At 38.1% G+C, this 21,989-nt stretch overlaps 2 protein-coding genes across 4 annotated transcripts in view; one reads left to right on the forward strand and one right to left on the reverse strand.

The window, feature by feature from the left end:
* The window catches only part of NFKB1 (nuclear factor kappa B subunit 1), a 475,515-nt gene that overhangs the window by 397,510 nt on the left and 56,016 nt on the right, over nt 1-21,989 (reverse strand). The gene's annotated exons all lie outside the window — the stretch shown is intronic.
* The window catches only part of LOC137426260 (uncharacterized), a 50,452-nt gene continuing 38,117 nt past the window's right edge, over nt 9,655-21,989 (forward strand). Inside the window, exons 1-2 of the mRNA XM_078775172.1 lie at nt 9,655-9,927; nt 10,105-10,294. Coding sequence (XP_078631298.1) covers nt 9,811-9,927; nt 10,105-10,294 — 307 coding nt within the window. The 5' untranslated portion in view covers nt 9,655-9,810. The remainder of the gene's footprint in view (nt 9,928-10,104; nt 10,295-21,989) is intronic.

Raw genomic sequence — 21,989 nt, forward strand, 5'->3', positions numbered from 1 at the left:
ATACAATTACAAGAAGAATGTCTCCCTCTTGTATAGTAGCTATCCATTACTGTTTTGTTTCTCTCATTAACACAATCATCAAAGATGACGAGGTTCTTTTTTGATTTATCTAAATCTTGAGGTGAAGGTATATCATCCGTATTATCACTGAGAATACAAGTTATGGGTTTTGGTTTAGGTTTCTGTGTATCACAAAATAGTTGTATTATATCCTCAATGTTTTAATCATTTAGTTTGTTTTGAAGTTTAAATAAACCGATAATGTCTTCCTTTTTAAGACCTGCATTAAAACCCTGTGATTGTAGTTGATACTCGGGTTGAAAACTTGACTTCGTAAAAATTATTAAATTATCATAATCGAAAAAGTTGGGGGTAAGGAGCATCTTTAAAAGCAAACAGGTTTTTCCACATCCGCTTGATCCAACTATTAGACATCTTAATGAATTTGGAAGATTTTTATGGTTGTTAAATTTTATCTTGTTTTCCCAAACGGGTAAAAAAATCATTCATTTATATATTTGGAAAACAAGTCATCTAACTTTTTTTGAGATATTTTAGAAACTCTATATTTTATCCTGAGTTCAGGTTTAATTTCAAAATAATTCATTATTTTATTTATATAGTATCTTGTATTAACATTTCCATTAAAATTATTTTGAATAATAAATATCATTAAACCCTTATACATTTCCTCAATACAAAGAGTCTCTTCCCTTGAAAGAAATGGTGTATTATCATCATAATACTTAACATTCATCTCTCTTATTAATCTTGTAAGGTAATTCATTTTTGGTTCTAATTTAAAAGAGTTATATATATTTTGATATTTTTTATCATCATTAATTAGAATATAATCACAGAAAATACATTGTTTATATGAACCCTCATTATTAAGCCCTATTCTATCACAAGCTGGACAATTCTCTAATTTATCATATGGAGAGTCTGGAAATTCTAAATATCCTTCAGAACTTATCATATTTATATGGTAAATTTTTACTTAAACTAAACGCAAGTTTATTCGTTAATAAATACAATGTTTCAAAGCACAAAAGACAAATTTCAATCAATCTCTACTTGAACATATAGAAGATATAGAAAAATATGTCAAAGATGTTAAATTGAACAAAGATAAATATGGAAATTTTTGGGTAAAACCAGTTATGGAAAATAACATGAGCCCCTCTATTTCATTTAAAGGAAGAGCTCTAACTGTACCTGGAAAGACATCCATTAAAGTAAATCTAACAAAAGTTTCTCCTCTACTCCTGGCAATTTATTCAAAGCTTGAAAAAGTGATCGATCGTGATACTTTGAAAAAGAATGATAAGACCATCAACAATACTCGTGGAGAAATTTGTATTTACTTTAATAATCCATAGGGTGGCGATCTAAGTAAAATGAATGATGTTAATATTTCTGGTGAAATGTCATTTCGTTCTATGATAGTTAGAGATTATTTAAAGATAACTTTTGATATTAAAAATGTAGAGATTGAATCTGTTAATGAAAGAAAGTATATAGATATTGATGGGAATATTTTTCCTGCTAATTAAATATGAGTCATTACAGCAGTGAAGATTTTACTATTTTATTGAACTCGGATGATAGTGATGATAGTATTTCATTGAACTCAGATGATAGTTATGATACTAATAGTTTGTGCTCAAATGATAGTTATGAGAGTAGCTTTATTGATGACTCTGAGTATGATTCTGAGTATTCATGTGATAGTTATGACTCAGATGATTCTGAGTGAAAAAGTGTTCTAGTTTAAGTATAGTTTCATATATAAAAAGCCTGTAAAAAGACACTTTCTTCTATAAGTGTTTTACTTTAAGCACAGTTTCATCTTTTAAAAAGCCTCTAAAAAGCTGTTTTACTTTAAGTATAATTTTGCTATATAAATATGATCAAAGCAACGTATTGCGACGTTTGTGAACAAGAATATAAACAATACAAAAGACACCTTAAAACTAACAAACACACATTTAATCTACTTCACCTACTATCTCCTATTCAGAAGGAAACAAAACACTGTTCTGCCTGTAATAAAAATTATTCTCAAGAAAGGCTTCGAAATACATCTTAAAACAAATCAACATTTATCAAATTTTATTACAACTAAAAACAGTGATGGAGCATTCAAAGGACATATTAAAATAAGAGTCTTTGACTTCAAACCTCCCGAACCAAAGTCTATAGTTGATGCTGTAGAAATAGTTAAACCTGCTGTTCAAACATTGAATGAAAAAACACTAAAATAAATGAAACCACTTAAATTTTATATGGGGGTAAAATTAGAAATGACAAAGGACGAAGGAGTTAGAGATACACCATACATGAGAACTGAGCCACACTTTATATCTTCATATCAAGATTTTAAAACATCAGGAGTCTATGATGAACTTATTAAACAAGAGCAAGATGTGGATAATTCAATCGTAGGAAGTGGATTCAATATAGGAAAAATTATTTACATAGACATTCATATTCTTAAATCAGATCCTCTAAAAGCTTCTTCTTACATTGATTTACCCAGTGTTATCAAAAATAGAAAAGCAGTTATCAATATCAAAAATAAAGACAATAAATGTTTTCTCTGGTCTATTCTGGCACACTTACATCCTCCACATTTTCATGATGAAAGAGTATCTCATTATAAAAAATATGAGAATACATTAAATACGAAAGATCTAAAGTTTCCGATGACTTTAAATGATATTCCTAAATTTGAAAAGATGAATAATTTATCAGTTAATGTTTATGGTCTAACAGAAACAAACAGCATTCAGGTTTTAAAGCTTTCTAACAATTGTAAACAAACTCATATTAATCTTCTATATTTTAATTCAGAGGAAAATTCACATTATGTATACATCAAAGATATTGCTAAATTAATAAAACCACAAGTATGTAAAAGAACAAATAAAATATATATTTGTTTGCATTGTCTTAACTTCTTCCATACACAAGAAAGATTAGATAAACATTCAAATTATTGTGGTGAACATAAATCAACGGTAATCAATATGCCTAAAGAAGGCTCAAAGATCACATTCAAAGATGAAAAGAAAAAGATCAAACATCCATTTGTTATATATGCTGATTTTGAAAGTATTCTAGAAAAAATAGATACTGCTTCTCCAGATCCAAAAGAATCATACACAAATAAATATCAAAAACATACTCCTTGCGGTTTTTGTTATTATATCAAATCATCCGTTGGTGATAAATATAACAAGTTAGAGGAGTATAGAGGCTCAAATACCCCAGAGGAGTTTGTGAAATGACTAGAAAAAGACTGTGTCCGATTAACCAAGATAATGAGAGAAACCAATAAACCAATGTCCTTGACGAGTGAACAGAAAAGGGAATTTAGAAAAAACAATGTTTGTCATATTTGTGAGGAAAAAATTGGTGAAGGTCTAAAGGTTAGAGATCATTGTCATCTCACTGGTAAATATAGAGGTCCGGCTCATCAAAGTTGTAATATTAATTATAAACTCCCCTCTTTCATTCCTGTCTTTCTTCATAAAAACGCTCATTATGATACGCATCTATTTATTAATGAACTTTCAAAGACATCTGGACACATTTCAGCAATTCCTAACATGGATCAGAAATACATTTCATTCACAAAAACAATTCACCCATCTCCTATTACTCATCAGATTTCTTGATACATTTAAATTCATGGCAAGTCCATTGGCTAACTTGGTTCAAAATCTAAAAGAGTTTCCATGTCTTTCAGAGTATTTTTCAGATAAAGATTTTCTAACACAAAAGGGAATTTACCCCTATGACTATATGGACTCATTTGAGAGATTCAATGAAACACAACTTCCTTCAAAAGAAAATTTCTATAACAAATTAAACAACAGTCATATATCTGATAAAGATTATGTACACACACAAAATGTTTGGGAAAAATATAACATCAAGAATCTTGGCGAGTATCACGATTTGTATCTCAAAACTGATGTGCTTTTATTGGCCGATGTATTTGAAGCCTTTAGATCTGTTTGTCGCACTGGATATGGATTGGATCCTGCTCACTACTACACAGCACCTGGATTGGCTTGGAGCACGATGTTGAAAATGACAAAACAAGCTTTGGATTTGATAACCGATGTCGACATGCTTTTGATGATTGAAAAGGCAAAGAGAGGAGGAATTTCACAAGTCTGCTCGAGTAGATATGCAAAAGCAAATAACAAATATCTTCCAAATTATGATTCAACGAAAAAGAGTTCTTACTTGATGTACTATGGCACGAACAACCTGTATGGCTGGGCAATGTCTCAGGCTCTTCCTTTTGGAAAACTTAGATGGGCAAAGGAAAAAGACTACAAAAAGGTTTTACAAGATGTATGTATCTCTACACAAAAAGAATTGGATGATTCAAAGGTTGGTTATTATTTTGAGGTCGATTTAAATATCCTGAAGAACTTCATATCAAACATAAAGATCTTCCATTTGCTTGTGAGAAAGAAAGTCCAAAGAAAGAATGGTTGAGTGATTACCAACGATAGTTTGATATAGGTGAATCAACAGAAAAATTACTTACTACATTATATAACAAGAAAAATTATGTTCTACACCAAAGAAATTAGCAACAATATTTATCAAAAGGTCTAAGAGTAGAGAAGATCCACAGGGTTCTAAAGTTCAATCAAAGTCATTGGCTAAAGGAGTACATTGATTTTAATACACAAAGAAGAACAGAGTCAAAAACAGATTTTGAGAAAGACTTTTATAAATTGATGAATAATGCGGTCTTTGGTAAGACCATGGAGAACGTGAGGAAAAGACAAAATATCAGACTAACAACATCTTGGGAACAAGCATGAAAATTAATTAATAGACCGAGTTTTACTAGAGCTGAGGTCTTTACTGAGAACTTTTGTGCGATCCATTTGATTAAAGAGAGTATTGAAATGGACAAACCTATTTATATTGGAACATCAATTCTTGATTTATCAAAGTCATTAATGTGTGATTATTTTTACAATAACTTGAGGAAGAAATATCAAAATGATGTTAATCTACTTTATATGGATACAGATAGTTTTATTTTGAAGATCAATACTGATGATGTTTATTCAGACATGAAGGAGGCAATCAATATCTATGACACCAGTAATTATAGTCCAGAGAGTGGATTGTTCTCTTCTAAAAATAAAAAGGTGATTGGAAAGTTTAAGAATGAATTGGGAGGAAATGTTATGAGTGAATTTGTGGGATTGAGGTCCAAGGCTTATGCTTATGTGAATAACGTTGAAAAGACTGATAAGAAGTTAAAAGGTATAAAGAAAAATGTTATTAAAGAAACAATAAACTTTAAGGATTATTATAACTGTTTAACAACAAAGAAAGAAGAGTTTAGAAAGATTAATGGAATAAGAAGTTATAAACATCAATTATATACAGAAGAGATAAATAAGAGCGCATTAGGAGCTTTTGATGATAAGAGGTTTATTTTTGAAAATGGAATTGATAGTCTCCCTTATGGTTATATAAGTATATAAGTGATAAGATATATAAGTGATAAGATATATATAAGTGATAAGATATATATAAGTGATAAGATATATATAAGTGATAAGATATACATAAGTGATAAGATATATATGTGATAAGATATATATAAGTGATAAGATATATAAGTGATAAGATATATATAAGTGATAAGATAATGGGGTTAGGGATTTTAAGGGCCTACCGCCGCCTTTTTTATGAATATATAAATGATAGAACCAAGTATCAACCAGACTAAAGAGTGGAGGTGTAATCAACCTTGGCATATAAATGGAAAACATAATGAATGTGAAAAATATCAAATAAGACTTATTGAAAAGGCAACTGGTAAAAAAGTTCACAAAACAAATAAGAGAATTAATTTAAATACCGGTGAGTTGGGAAAAAAGATGGAAATATTTTTGAGTGGCCAGAAAACTTTGATGGTTGTCAGGAAAATATATACTTTAATTTAAAAATGGTGTGTGGCACAGGAGGCACTCACACAAGAACATTAAGGGAGGTTTATCATTTTATCTTAGCTCAGTTAAAATATCTTGTTAAAGAACCAAACTCAAACATATACTTTGTTAATGTATTAGATGGTGAAGAGAGTTGTAGGAGAATTAAATTATTTCCTACGCATAAACAAATATTTGTAGGATCATTGTTTCAGTGGTCGACTAAACAACAATGATCATTGATAGTAAGAGTACCATAAGACCAAGGGGGGCAGGAATAGAGGTGTGAAGGGGAAATGAAGAAAAGTGATGGTGAGAGGAAAATTTACATGTAAGTGAATGGAGATTTGGAGGTTCAATGAAGGATTGGTTCCAAGCTGTTAGTGTTCAGCCTGGTACATCAAGATGGGTTTACCATTCAGCCCTAGCTCAATTAAAATATCTTCATTATGTATTAGCCCAAGTAGATTAATTGGCTCATAAGGGCAAAAAGCTCATGGTTCAAAAGGCCAAAAGGCTCATAGAGTCTTTTGGTTTAATAGGGGTGTTTTCCAAAAGTGGGAAAAGACAGGGGGGTAAACGACATTAGATAGGGATTTCCCATGTTAAATGGGTTTGTCCCAGGAACAACATTTATCATCTACTGTCAGGTGTTTGATTCCAATCTCCATGAACTTGTCAGGTGTTTGATTCCAATCACCATGAACTTGACAGGTGTTTGATTCCAATCACCGTGAACTTGTGAGGTGTTTGATTCCAATCACCATGAACTTGTCAGGTGTTTGATTCCAATCACCGTGAACTTGCCAGGTGTTTGATTCAACTCACCGTGAACTTGTGAGGTGTTTGATTCCAATCACCATGAACTTGTCAGGTGTTTGATTCCAATCACCATGAACTTGTCAGGTGTTTGATTCCAATCACCATAAACTTGCCAGGTGTTTGATGCCAATCACCATGAATTTGTCAGGTGTTTGATTCCAATCACCATGAACTTGTCAGGTGTTTGATTCCAATCTTCATGAACTTGCCAGGTGTTTGATTCCAATCACCATGAACTTGCCAGGTGTTTGATTCCAATCACCATGAACTTGTCAGGTGTTTGATTCCAATCACCATGAACTTGTCAGGTGTTTGATTCCAATCACCATGAACTTGTCAGGTGTTTGATTCCAATCACCATGAACTTGTCAGGTGTTTGATTCTAATCACCATAAACTTGCCAGGTGTTTGATTCCAATCACCGTGAACTTGTCAGGTGTTTGATTCCAATCTCCATTAACTTGTCAGGTGTTTGATTCAAATCACCATGAACCTGCCAGGTGTTTGATTCCAATCACCACGAACCTGTCAGGTGTTTGATTCCAATCACCATGAACTTGTCAGGTGTTTGATTCCAATCACCATAAACCTGTCAGGTGTTTGATTCCAATCACCATGAACTTGCCAGGTGTTTGATTCCAATCACCATGAACCTGCCAGGTGTTTGATTCCAATCACCATGAACTTGTCAGGTGTTTGATTCCAATCACCATAAACTTGCCAGGTGTTTGATTCCAATCACCATGAACTTGTCAGGTGTTTGATTCTAATCACCATAAACTTGCCAGGTGTTTGATTCCAATCACCGTGAACTTGTCAGGTGTTTGATTCCAATCTCCATTAACTTGTCAGGTGTTTGATTCAAATCACCATGAACCTGCCAGGTGTTTGATTCCAATCACCACGAACCTGTCAGGTGTTTGATTCCAATCACCATGAACTTGTCAGGTGTTTGATTCCAATCACCATAAACCTGTCAGGTGTTTGATTCCAATCACCATGAACTTGTCCGGTGTTTGATTCCAATCACCATGAACTTGTCCGGTGTTTGATTCCAATCACCATGATCTAGTCAGGTGTTTGATTCCAATCACCATGAACCTGTCAGGTGTTGGATTCCAATCACCATAAACTTGTCAGGTGTTTGATTCCAATCACCATGAACTTGTCAGGTGTTTGATTCCATTCACCATGAACCTGTCAGGTGTTTGATTCCAATCACCATGATCTTGCCAGGTGTTTGATTCCAATCACCATGAACTTGTCAGGTGTTTGATTCCAATCACTGTGAAGTTGCCAGGTGTTTGATTCCAATCACTGTGAAGTTGCCAGGTGTTTGATTCCAATCACCATTAGCTTGTCAGGTGTTTGATTCCAATCACCGTGAACTTGCCAGGTGTTTGATTCAACTCACCGTGAACTTGTCAGGTGTTTGATTCCAATCACCGTGAACTTGCCAGGTGTTTGATTCCAATCACCATAAACTTGCCAGGTGTTTGATTCCAATCACCATGAACTTGCCAGGTGTTTGATTCCAATCTCCATGAACTTGTCAGGTGTTTGATTCCAATCACCATGAACTTGCCAGGTGTTTGATTCCAATCACCATGAACTTGTCAGGTGTTTGATTCCAATCACCATGAACTTGTCAGGTGTTTGATTCCAATCACCATGAACTTGTCAGGTGTTTGATTCCAATCTCCATGAACTTGCCAGGTGTTTGTTTCCAATCACCATGAACTTGTCAGGTCTTTGATTCCAATCACCATGAACTTGCCAGGTGTTTGATTCCAATCACCATAAACTTGCCAGGTGTTTGATTCCAATCACCATGAACTTGTCAGGAGTAGATGATAAATGTTGTTCCTGGGACAAACCCATTTAACATGGGAAATCCCTATCTAATGTCGTTTACCCCCCTGTCTTTTCCCACTTTTGGAAAACACCCCTATTAATCCAAAAGACTCTATGAGCCTTTTGGCCTTTTGAACCATGAGCTTATTGGCCTTATGAGCCAATTAATCTACTTGGGCTAATACATAATGAAGATATTTTAATTGAGCTAGGGCTGAATGGTAAACCCATCTTGATGTACCAGGCTGAACACTAACAGCTTGGAACCAATCCTTCATTGAACCTCCAAATCTCCATTCACTTGCATGTAAATTTTCCTCTCACCATCACTTTTCTTCATTTCCCCTTAACACCTCTATTCCTTCCCCCCTTGGTCTTATGGGCCTTTTACTCTTACTATCAATGATCATTGTTGTTTAGTAGACCACTCAAACAATGATCCTACGAATATTTGCTCCCTCTCACCCCCCTTGAGGACCTATGATCCTTCTAACCTGATGGACCTATGATCCTTCTTCTACTATTGACACTGAGCCTTATACATATCATGTGGCAGATCATCTAGTAGACCACTCAAACAATGATCCTACAAATATTTGTTTATGCGTAGGAAATAATTTAATTCTCCAACAACTCTCTTCACCATCTAATATATTAACAAAGTATATGTTTGAGTTTGGTTCTTTATCAAGATATTTTAACTGAGCTAAAATAAAATGATAAACCTCCCTCAATGTCCTTGTCTGAGCACCTCCTGTGCCACACACTTTTTGGTAGGCTCTGCCCACTTTTTGTTAAGCTCCGTCCACTTTTTGGTAAGCCCGTCCACTTTTTGTTAAGCCACGCCCACTTTTTACTAAACCCCACCCACTTTTTGTTACGCCACGCCCACTTTTTACTAAGCCCCGCCCATTTTTGCTAAGCCCCACCCACGTTGTTAAGTCCCACCCACTTTATAAACTCTTCAGCATTGTATCATTTCCAGGTAAGACATTACATCATTTTCAGGGAATTTCCATCACATCATTTCCAGTTAAGACACGCCCAGGTTTGCCCAGGGAATTTCCACAGGAAATGACACACACCCAGCCCTTCTTATAAAAGGCACCGACCACACAGGCTTTTTCAAACACGCTTTCTGCTTCACTTGAGAATGGACTACTATGCCGAAATGGAATGGGATAACTTTGCTATTCCTTGGAGTCCTATTACCTGTGTAGAACTCAACCTTCAGGTTGATGAACTGGACTCGAACCTCTTATCAATGGAGGTAAGTTTGTTTATATTTATTTAATTAATTAATTATTTAATTATTTCTTTAAATTTTTTTTTTTTTTAGGTGAGACTCGTGTAAGAGTTAACAAAGTTAATTTTAATATTCATAGAGCTTGATTTATACAAATAAAAATATTGTATTAAATTAATACATTGTTATTTTCTTTCACAGGAAATTGTATCTGAGATACGAAATGAAAATTCTGCTTTTAACACAACTTGGGATGAAGTTATTTTTTTGTTTGAAGACATTTTGAACAACCAAGACCCCCAGAACGAGTCCTACCTTGATGACCCAGCCAAAGAGTTATACCTTGGAGATCCACAAAATCCTGAAAAAGAGTTTTACCATGATGATACTTGTTGTGAGTTATCAAAACAAAACCCACTGAACAAGTTCTACCTTGATGAGCCAGAATACAAGTCATACATTGGAGACCCACAAATTTCTGAAAATTGGGAAAGGGGAGTTCTCCCTGATGGTCCGCAGTTATACTATGTGAGACACATCATAGAAACCCTAAAAAATTGTGAAACGGGAATTCTCCCTGATGGTCCGCAGTTATACTATGTGAGACACATCACAGAAACCCTAAAAAATTGGGCAAGGAGAGTTCTCCCTGATGGTCCGCAGTTATACTATGTGAGACACATCATAGAAACCCTAAAAAATTGTGAAACGGGAATTCTCCCTGATGGTCCGCAGTTATACTATGTGAGACACATCACAGAAACCCTAAAAAATTGGGCAAGGAGAGTTCTCCCTGATGGTCCGCAGTTAAACTATGTGAGACACATCATAGAAACCCCAAAAAATTGGGAAACGGGAATTCTCTCGGGAAAACGGGAAACGGGAAAATACGTATTTAAAAAAGAAGGAAAAAAAAGATTATGTTAGGGTTTGGGTGGGATTTTGAATGTGAGGGTTAGGGATGGGGTTGGGTTAGGGTGGGATTTTGAATGTGAGGGTTAGGGTTGGGGTTGGATTAGGGATGGGGTTGGGTTAGGGTTGGGATTTTGAATGTGAGGGTTAGGGATGGGTTGGGTTAGGGATGGGGTTGGGTTAGGGTTGGGTTAGGGATGGGGTTGGGTTAGGGATGGGGTTGGGTTAGGGATGGGGTTAGGTTAGGGATGGGGTTGGGTTAGGGATGGGGTTGGGTTAGGGATGGGGTTGGGTTAGGGTGGGATTTTGAATGTGAGGGTTAGGGTTGGGGTTGGGTTAGGGATGGGGTTGGGTTAGGGATGGGTTTGGGTTTGGGTTTGGGATGGGGTTGGGTTAGGGGGGAGGGGATAGGGGGGGAGGGGGGGAGGGGGGGAGGGGAGAGGGAAGAGGGGGGGATGGGGAGGGTGAGGGATGGGAGGGTGAGGGATGGGAGGGGGAGGGGGAGGGGGTGGGAGGGGGGAGGGGAAGGGGGGAGGGGAGGGGAAGGGGGAGGGGTGGAGAGAAGGGGGCGGGGAGGGAAGGGGGAGGGGAGGGGGGAAGAGGGGGGAGGGGAGAAGGGTGGGGGAGGGGAGGGGGAAAAGGGTGGGGGAGGGGAGGGGGAAAAGGGTGGGGGAGGGGAGGGGGAAAAGGGTGGGGGAGGGGAGGGGGAAAAGGGTGGGGGAGAGGAGGGGGAAAAGGTGGGGGAGGGGAGGGGGAAAAGGGTGGGGGAGGGGGAGAAGGGGAAGGGGGGGGGAAGGGAGGGGGGAGGGGAGGGGGAAAGGGAGCAGGGAGGGGGAAAGGTAGGGGGAGGGGGAAAGGGAGGGAGGGGGAAAAGGGAGGGGGGAGGGGGGGAAATGGAGGGGGAGGGGGAGGGGAGAAGGGGAGGGTAGGGTGGAGGGGGAAGGGAAGGGGGGACGGAGGGAGGAGGGGGAAGGGGGAGGGAAGGGGATGGCCAGTCAACAATGACGTTGCAGTTCTCATGGTCGGAGAGCAGCACAACAATCGGACATAGTCCTGCATATTCGCAACAGCACGAAGCGGATTTTGGAGACTCACCGATCCTGTGACGTCCTCCAGTACCGGCGTTGCCGGGCGGGGGAAGGGAGACCCGTACATTCCCAACCCATACATTCGCCCTCTCGACTCAAGCTCACTCGGACAAAAGCCTCGCACAAATTACACCGTGAAGGCCCAATGGTCATGTCTATGCCACATCACGGGCGCACTGAATTGAAAATATATAGAACGCTCATACTGCGTGAAAAGTGAAGCCGCCGTGTCGCCATCTTGGTCAGCACGACTCGACCAACTAGCTTCGCGGATCTCGTTTTGTGCGGCAAGAAACTGCTCCAATCGGTTACGCAAGGGTTGTGGAAAGACGTTTCACAGCTGTTTTAAAGACATATAATTCATATCGCACAAAATCGACACAAAACACGATCGCATAAAAGGTGAAGTGACGTGTGACGGGATGGAACATCACGTGATCGCTCTGAGCGAATCAGTCTGGCGGCGGGAATGGAACATCACGTGATCGCTCTGAGCGAATCAGCGAGCTGCTCTGGAACCGGCTGAGATTAGCGGGTACTTCGCTGAAATGCGCTGAGGTAAATATGAATAAAAAATATGGATCGTCAAATATTTTGAGTTCGGCCATGTTCGTCCCACGCTCAATGGCCATGTCCATGTCAAATATCAAGGTAAGCCTCTCCGTTTAGGAGTCTATCGGTAACATTACACACACACACACACACACACAAACTGTGTTTTATATATATAGATTTCTATGTCTGCTTCATGTTTTTCATCCAATGTAGTGGTATTCCCATAAGCAATATCATGCTTCATACACACTTCATCAACCCTATTTATAGGCTTGGACCAAGGTTTAGGATTGTCAGCCTCATCTAATGTTTTATCCAGGTTTGTTCCAGGACCACAGAAAGAATATCCAGGTAGATGTAGTTCCCCAGGAATTCCAGTTGTTGTAAATTTACTTCCTGACAGAAACTTTTGTATGTCTCCTCCACTTTTAGGAGAGATGAATTGGCACTTTTTAGAGCCACACACTTGACATATTCCTTTTTGATAAACTCTATTATTTTTAGCTTTAACATAAGAGATATTTTTAGATTTGGTTTTCTTTTTACATTTGAGACAATAACTCATATTTATTTATCAGAAAAATTCCGACAGAGTATCAAAACCTTTTTGGTTTTCAACATATACATTTCTATCTTCATTTTGAAAACATAAAGAATCCTTAGGAATGCCTTCACTCTCTCCTCCATTTATTTACAAATAAAAACTAACTAAAGTCAATAACACCAACATCATCAACTATATGACCTTTGTCTTCTTCATGTAAATCTCCTCGCTGAACTCATCTCAACCATTTTAAAAATCATTATCTTAGTAAGAGTCGTTAATTCATTATTTTCCTCTTCGGTGCGTTGAGATTGATTTATTTGCTGTAATACACTTAATCTTTTACGAATCTCACTGATTTCCATCTTTTTATATTTTTCCTCCCTCTCTCTTTGCTCCCTTTCCTCCCTCTCCTCCTTCTCCTTTTTCTCCCTCTCCTCCTCCTTTTTCTCCCTCTCCTCCTTCTCCTTTTTCTCCCTCTCTTCCTTCTCTCTTTTCTCCCTTTCCTCCCTCTCCTTTTTCTCCCTCTTCTCCTGCTCCTTTTTCTCCCTTTCCTCCTCCTTTTTTTTCCCTTTCCTCCTTCTCCTTTTTCTCCCTTTCCTCCTTTTCCTTTTTCTCTCTTTCCTCCTTCTCTTCTTCAACTCCTTTCTCATCCCTTGCTACCCTTGAGTTTGAGCCCCAAATAATATTATACATATACTCATCTGGATTTTGAGATATTCTTGTATCTATAATTATTCTTCTCATAATAGGATACCAATAAGATTTGTTGATGATTTCTAAAAGAGTTTTATATTTCATAACTTTGAGAAGTTCATTTTTATTTAATATTTTAAACAAGTCTCTATTTGTGGGTTTAGCAATATCAGTATAAGGCCAGTTTTTTATGACAAAATTCCCATGTATATGCTCCAAATCATAAGGTATGTAATACCGAGCACCCTTTTCTTGTAGGTATCCTTGAATACAAAAATTATAATTCTCTTGTAGTCTTCTTCCTGCCATTTATGTATCAGAAATATATGTGAGATTAATATTATGACAGGTAATACCACCCCATCTTCCCACTACCAAATCGGTTTGTATTCCTCGGCTTTTTATCCTTATCTCATGACCTTCCTTCTTTGTCATGCTAACCATCGCTGTACTATCATATATTTTTCTTTTCTTAAAATAATGTATTTGTTGTTTACTAATTGTACTTCCACATAAATCCTTATCCTCGCCAAGCGGATAATATTCTTCTTTACGAGACTGATTCAAATCATGTAGGTCTTCTAAGTTTATTGAAAAATACCAATTATACCCTAAATCAGACATATCATACCCCCATTTATTAATTCGCATATTAACTATATGTCCTTCTTTATAAAATTCAATTGTAAGCATGTAGTTAAATTCAATGAGGAAAGGTGTATGGTCAGTATAACCAGGTGTTGTGGTTGTAAATTTTCCTTGTTTAACAAAACGTGCTGTTTTCTTTAAAAACATATATTGTGATAAATCACTGAATCTAATTAAGTCATTCACATCTGTAGGGTTTGGATAATTGATTAATTTATAAGTATTCTTCATATTAATATTTTTACTTATACCATATTTTTGTCGTTCAGCCTGTGCCTTTGTATAATAATTTGATAAATCAATATCCTGAGAGGATTCTCCAAAGATAGAACCATCTTTTCCAACATAAGTCATTTATATTAGATTAAAAATGATATCATAAAAATTTTCATTATTGTTGAGTTGAAATAATACAACAACAACAACAACAACATGCATTTTAAGGCCATGTTCCCTGCTAGAGCGGGGGTTAGCCTTGCGGTCCCCATGACAATCTTCTCCATTTTGCCCTATTTTCTGCATCTCTCCTTGTTAACCCCCTTGCCCGCATTTCTTCTTCCACCATCTTTAGCCAAGTCTTTCTCGGTCTTCCCCGTCCTCTACTTCCTTCTACATTAACTTCCATCACTCTTCTCAACCAGTCACTTTCATCCTTCCTCAATACATGACCAAACCATCTCAACCTGTTCCTCTTCACAGCATCAATCACAGGCAATATTCCCATCATCTTTCGCAATCCATCATTTGTCTTCCTCTCTCTCAACGATACTCCGCACATCCATCGAACCATTCGCATTTCCACCCTTTCCAGCCTTCGTTGCTGCTCTACGTTCATTACCCATGTCTCGCTCCCATAAATCATAACACTTCTCACACATGCAGCATACACCTTTCCCTTCAGCTTCAGCGACACTCTCCTCCTCATCAGCACGCCACTCAGTTCCCGAAACTTCTTCCATGCACATCTCACTCGAGCAACCGTTGCCGAGTCTGATCCACCTTCTCCATTCAGCATGTCTCTGAGGTAGCAAAATGTTTTCACACCTTCCAGATTCACGCCGTCTCCAAGATCCAACTCAACATTTCCTCCATCTGCAGCTCCCTCTGTGCACACCTTACATTTGAATGTAGCTGCCACACTGGTTAATGCCCCTCTCAGACCACTACATTTTTGATGAACCCACTCAGCACACATTGTACATTGAATGGTGTTCACTCCGACACCCTTCCTGCACACAGCACATGGCCACTTCCCAGTTCTTTCCACCTCACCACATGCTTTACCACTTGCCATCACCTTTGTCTTTCCGATATTCACCTTCAGACCTTTTGGCTCCATACATTCCTTCCACTTGTTCATCTTTTCCTTCAGTCCATCCATACTTTCCGCAATCAACACCAGATCATCTGCATACAACAACTCCCACGGTAAACCCTCCTTTACGGTCTGAGCCAGCACCTCCATCACAGCTACAAATAGTAGTGGACTTAGTACCGACCCCTGATGCACTCCCACCTTCACCTCAAACTCACCACTGTTCCCGTCCTTCGTCCTTACAGCTGTGCGTGCTCTTTTGTACATTGCCATCACTACTCTGATCAACCATTCCTCCACTCCTAACTTCCTCAATGCCCATGTCAATACTTTGCGTGGAACCCTATCGAATGCTTTCTCCAGATCAACAAACCCAAAAAACAACTTCTTCCTCTTATCCATGTACTTCTCCTGCAACTGCCTCACAATGAAAAGCGCATCTGTCGTTCCTCTTCCTGGCATAAATCCAATCTGCATTTCGTCGATCTTCACTTTCTTCCTTATGCTCCTCTCCAACACCCTTTCCAATACCTTCATTCCATGCTCCAATAACTTTATCGCTCGGTACGAGCCACGCTCCAGAGGGTCACCTTTCCCCTTGTATAGAGGGACGAGGGTACTCAGTTCCCAATCCACTGGAATGCGGCCTTCTTTCACCACCAGATTACAGATCTCTGTCATTCTCTTCACACCCCAACTTCCTGCTGCCTTCAACATATCTCCCACAACTCCCGTCGACCCTCCCGCTTTTCCACTCTTCATTGCTTTTATCGCTTCCTCAACTTCCTTCTCAGTTATCTTCTCTGCCGGTCCTAAAACTGGGTTACTCTCTATGTTGCCATCCCATTCATTCTCTGTATTCAACAGCATTTCCATATATCTTTTCCATCTTCCTTTAATTCCATCTGGGTCGACAACGATTTGTCCCACTTCATCCTTCAAGCAACTCACCCCCATCACATCACACCTCTCTTTCGCTATGTGCTTTGCAATCCTGAATACTGCTTTCTGACCCTCTTCCGAATCCAAGCGTTCTCCGAACATTTTCCTACATGCCTCCTGCGCCTTTGCTACCTCTTTCTTTGCAGCCTTCCTGGCTGCCTTATAACTTTCATGCTCTGCTGTTTCTGCTCCCGTACCCTTCGCCTTCTGCCACTCTTTGAACTTCTTCCTCTTTTCGTCAATCCTCTTTCCAACCTCAACATCCCACCACCATGTTTCCGAGTGCCTCGGTGGTCCTTTTGTCCATCCACATACCTCACCAACGGCTCCCAACAGACTAGCTTTCATTGACATCCAACCACTTTCAAGCTCAACCACATCATCCTCTACCCTACTCAGCCTCTCTTTTAATGCCTCCCTTACTGTCACCTCTTTCAACCTCCACACCTTCATTCTCGGTTGGTACTTCACCCGCCGAGCTCTTCTCGCACCTTTCACCCTTATGTCGCAGACAACCAAGTGGTGCTGTGAAACAGCCTCCTCCCCCGGGATCACCTTTGTGTCCCGGAGGTGCCCCCTATCTCGCCGACGCACCATCGGGTAGTCAACGGTTGTCGTCGACCCACCTGACGTGTATGTAACAAGCTTATTGTCCTCTTTCTGGAACTGAGTATTACAAATCAACAAATCAGCTCCATCAGCAAACTCCAAAATCCTTTCACCTTCTCCATTTCTCACACCATATCCGTAACCCCCATGAACTCCCTCAAAACCATCCATACTCCTTCCCACATGTCCATTCAGGTCTCCTCCCACCACAACAACTTCCTCATCTTTCACGTTTTCCATCAGCTTCTCTATCGCACACCAGAACTTGTCCTTCTCTTCATCGCTTCGACCAACCTGCGGAGCATATCCCGAGATGACGTTCACCAAGAGCTTTCCAATCATCATTTTCACCATCATCAACCTATCACTCACTCTAGTCACACTCACCACACTGTCTACAAACTCCTCAGAAAACAGGACACCAACACCATTCACGCCCTCCGGGCACCCTTGCCACACAAACTTGTATTTCTGTCCCTGCCTACCCTTCACCATTCTCACACCACTTCCCTTCCATCTCGTCTCTTGCACACAACATATGTCCACTCTTCTTCTGACCAATACTTCCACCACTTCACCTGATCTCCCTGTCATTGTCCCCACATTCCATGTCCCAAACCTCAGAAACCGATCTCCACTTCGGGCTGCACCCTGCCCATATGTACTTGTGATTGTCATGGTTCTCTTTTTGAGGCAATGTTTTTATGGCCGGATGCCCTTCCTGACGCCAACCCTCTTAGTCGTCTCTTACGACACGCAGGGATACGGTGTACCTATTCTGACCAGGGTACACACTGGGAAACGTTTAAAACATGTAAATTCTGGCGGGGGGGGGGGGGGCGGATGTCAGCATCACGGCTGCGGTTTAAACATATTCCAACAATATCCAAACAGAACGATGAAAAAACAATCCGGGAAAAGTCTCCAAGCGAGAACGTGGATTTGAGAAAGAAGGAGCAGAGGCGGAAGAAAACGAGATACAGGGGGCGGGGCACAAGCCGAGACGAGGAGGAGAGCGAACAAGCACGTGTCCGGGAGGAGAGAAAGAATCAATATAGAATTCTTTGTCTCAGGGGGTCAGGTGAGGGGGAGAAAACAAAATAAAAGAAACAAGCAATACAGCGAAGGAAATAACCCAAACCGACAAAACACCGGTGGGGGGAGGGAAGCCCCAAGTCACCAGGCCACGCACGAGGTACGACTCAGAAAACGATTAACTACACACAAGTTTGCACGAACCACAAACCAACACCAACTAGAAACACACAATAACACGTACACAGCAAAATAACCAGTGGAAATTTGACAAAGACAAGAATGGGAAAACACTCAAACTTCGATGCCGTGGAGAGCTCGAAGCACGCCTCACTCGCCCGAGGAACCGGATACTATCATACATAATACATGTTGAAATAATACATATAAACATAATTGACCACAACATTTAGAATTAATTTCTTGAACTTGAAATGTTTGATAAACACCATTCTATAAGAATTGTATTACTTCAACAGGTGGTGGCATCCCATAACTATCAAAATAATATTTATCCTGACTATTATGAATGCAAACCCAATGAGAACCATTCTGTGTGTCTAAATTCATAATAATATTCTTTGTATTCTTATTTATATGTATTAATTCATCTCTCATACAAATAACCACATTATCAATTTTTAGTGTTTTACAATACTTAGCTAGTTCTATATTTGGCGTTGTATTCTTTCCAAATTGTTTAAACCATTTATCCATTTATTTATGAGAAAGATACAATCCATTACCCCGTTTAGTTAGTTTAACACCCGCTTGAGCGATAGAGGAAAGCATATCTCCAACCAACAATCTAGCTTTATCAGGTAGACTTTCAAGTTTTTGAGCAAAATCTACAATTACACCACTTCTACTAATTTGTTTCTCCAACTCCTTGTTATGTCTTTCCAATTCTTTTTGAGCTTTTAGTTGTGCCTTCCTTTCATTAGCAGTTTTTACCGCTGCTGAAATACCACCAGTCAATGCTCCCGCCGCACTTAAACCAGCAAATAAAGAATTAGAAATGGGAGAAATCCTCCTCTTGACTCGTCTATTGAATATTTCTTCAACATAGGTTTTGTCATTTTAATTTTAAGTGAACCAGTATCATTTAGTGTTTTTACTTGTGTGTGTGTGAGTAAAACATCAATTCTTACAGCTCCTTTTCTTTGAATTGTATTAACATTAATAATACAAGGCTTTTGATTTTGAATACAGGATGTTAATTTATTAAGATTGATTTGATTAACATATACCCCTACCATTTATTTATGAGAAAAAACCTATGTGATATTAATCATAACACCATTATCTGTATTAATCTGTAATTCTGTTTCTTCCAAAAGCAAACAATATGTATTAACCTCTTCACTCTCCCCTCTTTCAATGTATAGAGAAGTGTCCACTCTATTAGACTTTATAGTTTCTTTTTGAGAACTCAGGTCAATTGTGTAGATTGTATAAAGTTTTTGAAACGCAACCATATACAAAATAGGGTTATTATTACCATTACTTTCACACACCTTTTGGTAAGACTTGTAGGCTTCCGCATAATCATTTTTTTCCCAATCAATTTCCAATCTATCTCGCGGGTAAAATGTTCCATCAAGAGAAACCCGAAGTTGTTTCACCTTAGCATTATCACACAGCGCATTATTCTTATTAGTACCGTCCTCTCCATCTGGTTTAAAAAAAATGAGCCAGAGGTATCGTGGCGTTCCTTGAAGAACATCTAAATTCCAAGTGTAGGTAGTGTGTTCCAGTTTAACGTGTTGACATCTTCTTTTAAGGTATGATACATTTAGCGGGGTCTTTGAGTTAAGTCTTTTATTTGACATCTCTTCCGTTTTAAGATTAGGAGTATATTCACTGATATACCAACACAAATCATTAATAACAAATTTATTATTATCACCAAAAGCATTTTGAGCCCCAAAAAGCAATATATTTACATTATCATTCCTTTGTAGTTGAAATCTAATTTTAAGCCCATACAAAACTTTATCATAATCACAAAATCCAAATATACCTTTAAGAGGTACTGCTACAGTAAAACTATTCTCTGCTTTTGCATCATCATTATACATTGCCTTCCTTTGACTATAACCAGGGTCAGCATTTGTTCCCGTTGACATATCAGGAATAAAACCTTCAACAGCTCCCTTACCCATTCTATCACTAAACGAATATAGTGTAAATTTCATCATTTCAGATGTAGCAGAGACATAATCAACCGCTTCAACCTCTTGTGTTCCAATATACAGGCGAACACTATCAAACATTTTCCAGAAGAAATCATTTACGAGTGTAGCATTAGTGTTATTCGCAGCCTTAGTGAATTTAAATTTACACAGCAAGAAACTATCAGCGAGATTCAAGTAAGTTTGTTGATTATTTATTTCAAAACTTTTTGTTCCGTTTGAATTCCAGTCTGTTCCTGTTATAGCATTTACCTTAAAATAGTCTTCCTTTTTCATGGAGTTTGAAATGATAATTGTATCATCCAAATCATAGATACTATCAATCGCTTCTATACTTGTATTTTTATATAGCATTAAAATCGTTGAAACCCTGACCCAAGTATTTTAATGATTTTTGGTCGTTCTTGTGAAGATAGTTGAGTTTTACCTTTTTTAATTTCTTTGATTGCTTGTAATTTATGAGACTCCTTTTGAGCATCTTTTATACTCTTTATAGCACCCGCAACTGAGCCCACGGCAGAAGCAGTTGAACCAATTAGGTCTTTATGTTTAAGGATGGTTGAACCAATACCCATTAGAGTATCAATTATCCCATCTCCTTTATTTCTAAATTGATGTCCCACACCCCGTTGTCTCTTTGGTTTATAGTATCCTCTACCAAGAAACATACCTTCACCCTTATAGTATGGTGAAAGGAACATCCCATCCCCTGTAATTATTTTATATTTTCCCAACTCGTGTTTTCTCACAATAACCATTATTTATTTATCAAAAAAAACTTCACGAAGGTGAATTCTGATGGATATAATTTCTTCATTAAAGGATATCATACGATTATCTTGATCGGTTATCCTAAAATTTACTCTGTATATGGTTTTTCCTGACACAGGTAAATAGACAAGATTTTTTGGTTCCATATTGAATTTATAACCAATCGGGGTTGAGTATGCACTGAATGAAAATATTGTATTTGTTCTTATTCCATCGTTATAAGCACCATCAATCAAATCACAATGAATTAACACTGAATTTATACCGGAGGATATTTGAATGACATTATCACTGTAAGACGTCCCGTTAGTTTCAATCTTTTTTGAAGAGAAACCCAATAGCTCTCTGAACGAATTTTCAATCGTGAAATCAACTTTATAATTATTTTTAAGTTTAATTTTTGATTTTGAAGTGTGTTTTTGAATATCTATTCCCATATTTTTGGGTTCATCACCTTTTTCTTTCATAAGGCGAGAGACTTCTGAAGATATTTGAGAAATCTCGTAAGCTCCGGGTGAAACGGTTATAGTTTTATATCCACTTCCTGGATTATAACTAAACTTGTTGTTTTTCTCTGTGATATTAAACAAGGTATTATAAGTTTCCATCGACAATAAAGAAGCCTCATATTCTTTTGTGGGGTAAAGTTGTAGTGGGTAAGGGAATGATGCTGTGTAATCACTCGTTGTGAAATTAAAACTAAGAATTGTGCTTCTCATCTTATTTAATATCTAATAAAATATCTTTGTATTGACATTTATTAATTATTTTCATAT

Source organism: Myxine glutinosa, chromosome 4 (assembly GCF_964187855.1).
Source record: "Myxine glutinosa chromosome 4, kmMyxGlut1.1, whole genome shotgun sequence".
In the NCBI taxonomy this organism is placed as follows: domain Eukaryota; kingdom Metazoa; phylum Chordata; class Myxini; order Myxiniformes; family Myxinidae; genus Myxine; species Myxine glutinosa.